Genomic DNA, 209 nt, shown 5'->3' with positions numbered 1-209 from the left:
CATATCTCACTTCTCTAACAATACAAGTATTAATGATGATAAAGACAATACCGTCAACATGCAGGACTTTGACTCCCCATTCCACAGCATTGGCCAAGATTCCATTCATCTGAACACGTTCCTAAAACAGAACAGAAAACCCTCAATCAGAGCACTGATAAACTACTCAAGACTTCACTCAAGAGTTCATTCACAAACAAACAAACAAG

At 38.3% G+C, this 209-nt stretch overlaps 1 protein-coding gene across 1 annotated transcript in view; it reads right to left on the bottom strand.

Moving 5' to 3' along the window:
* Positions 1–209, bottom strand: part of LOC107592672 (uncharacterized) — a 6,642-nt gene that overhangs the window by 2,652 nt on the left and 3,781 nt on the right. Inside the window, exon 4 of the mRNA XM_016282213.1 lies at positions 52–121. Coding sequence (XP_016137699.1) covers positions 52–121 — 70 coding nt within the window. The remainder of the gene's footprint in view (positions 1–51; positions 122–209) is intronic.

Source organism: Sinocyclocheilus grahami, unplaced genomic scaffold (genome assembly GCF_001515645.1).
Source record: "Sinocyclocheilus grahami isolate Dianchi unplaced genomic scaffold, SAMN03320097.WGS_v1.1 scaffold9.1, whole genome shotgun sequence".
NCBI lineage: Eukaryota > Metazoa > Chordata > Actinopteri > Cypriniformes > Cyprinidae > Sinocyclocheilus > Sinocyclocheilus grahami.
Note: the sequence above shows the minus strand (reverse complement) of the source record. Positions and strands in the feature narration are given on the sequence as shown.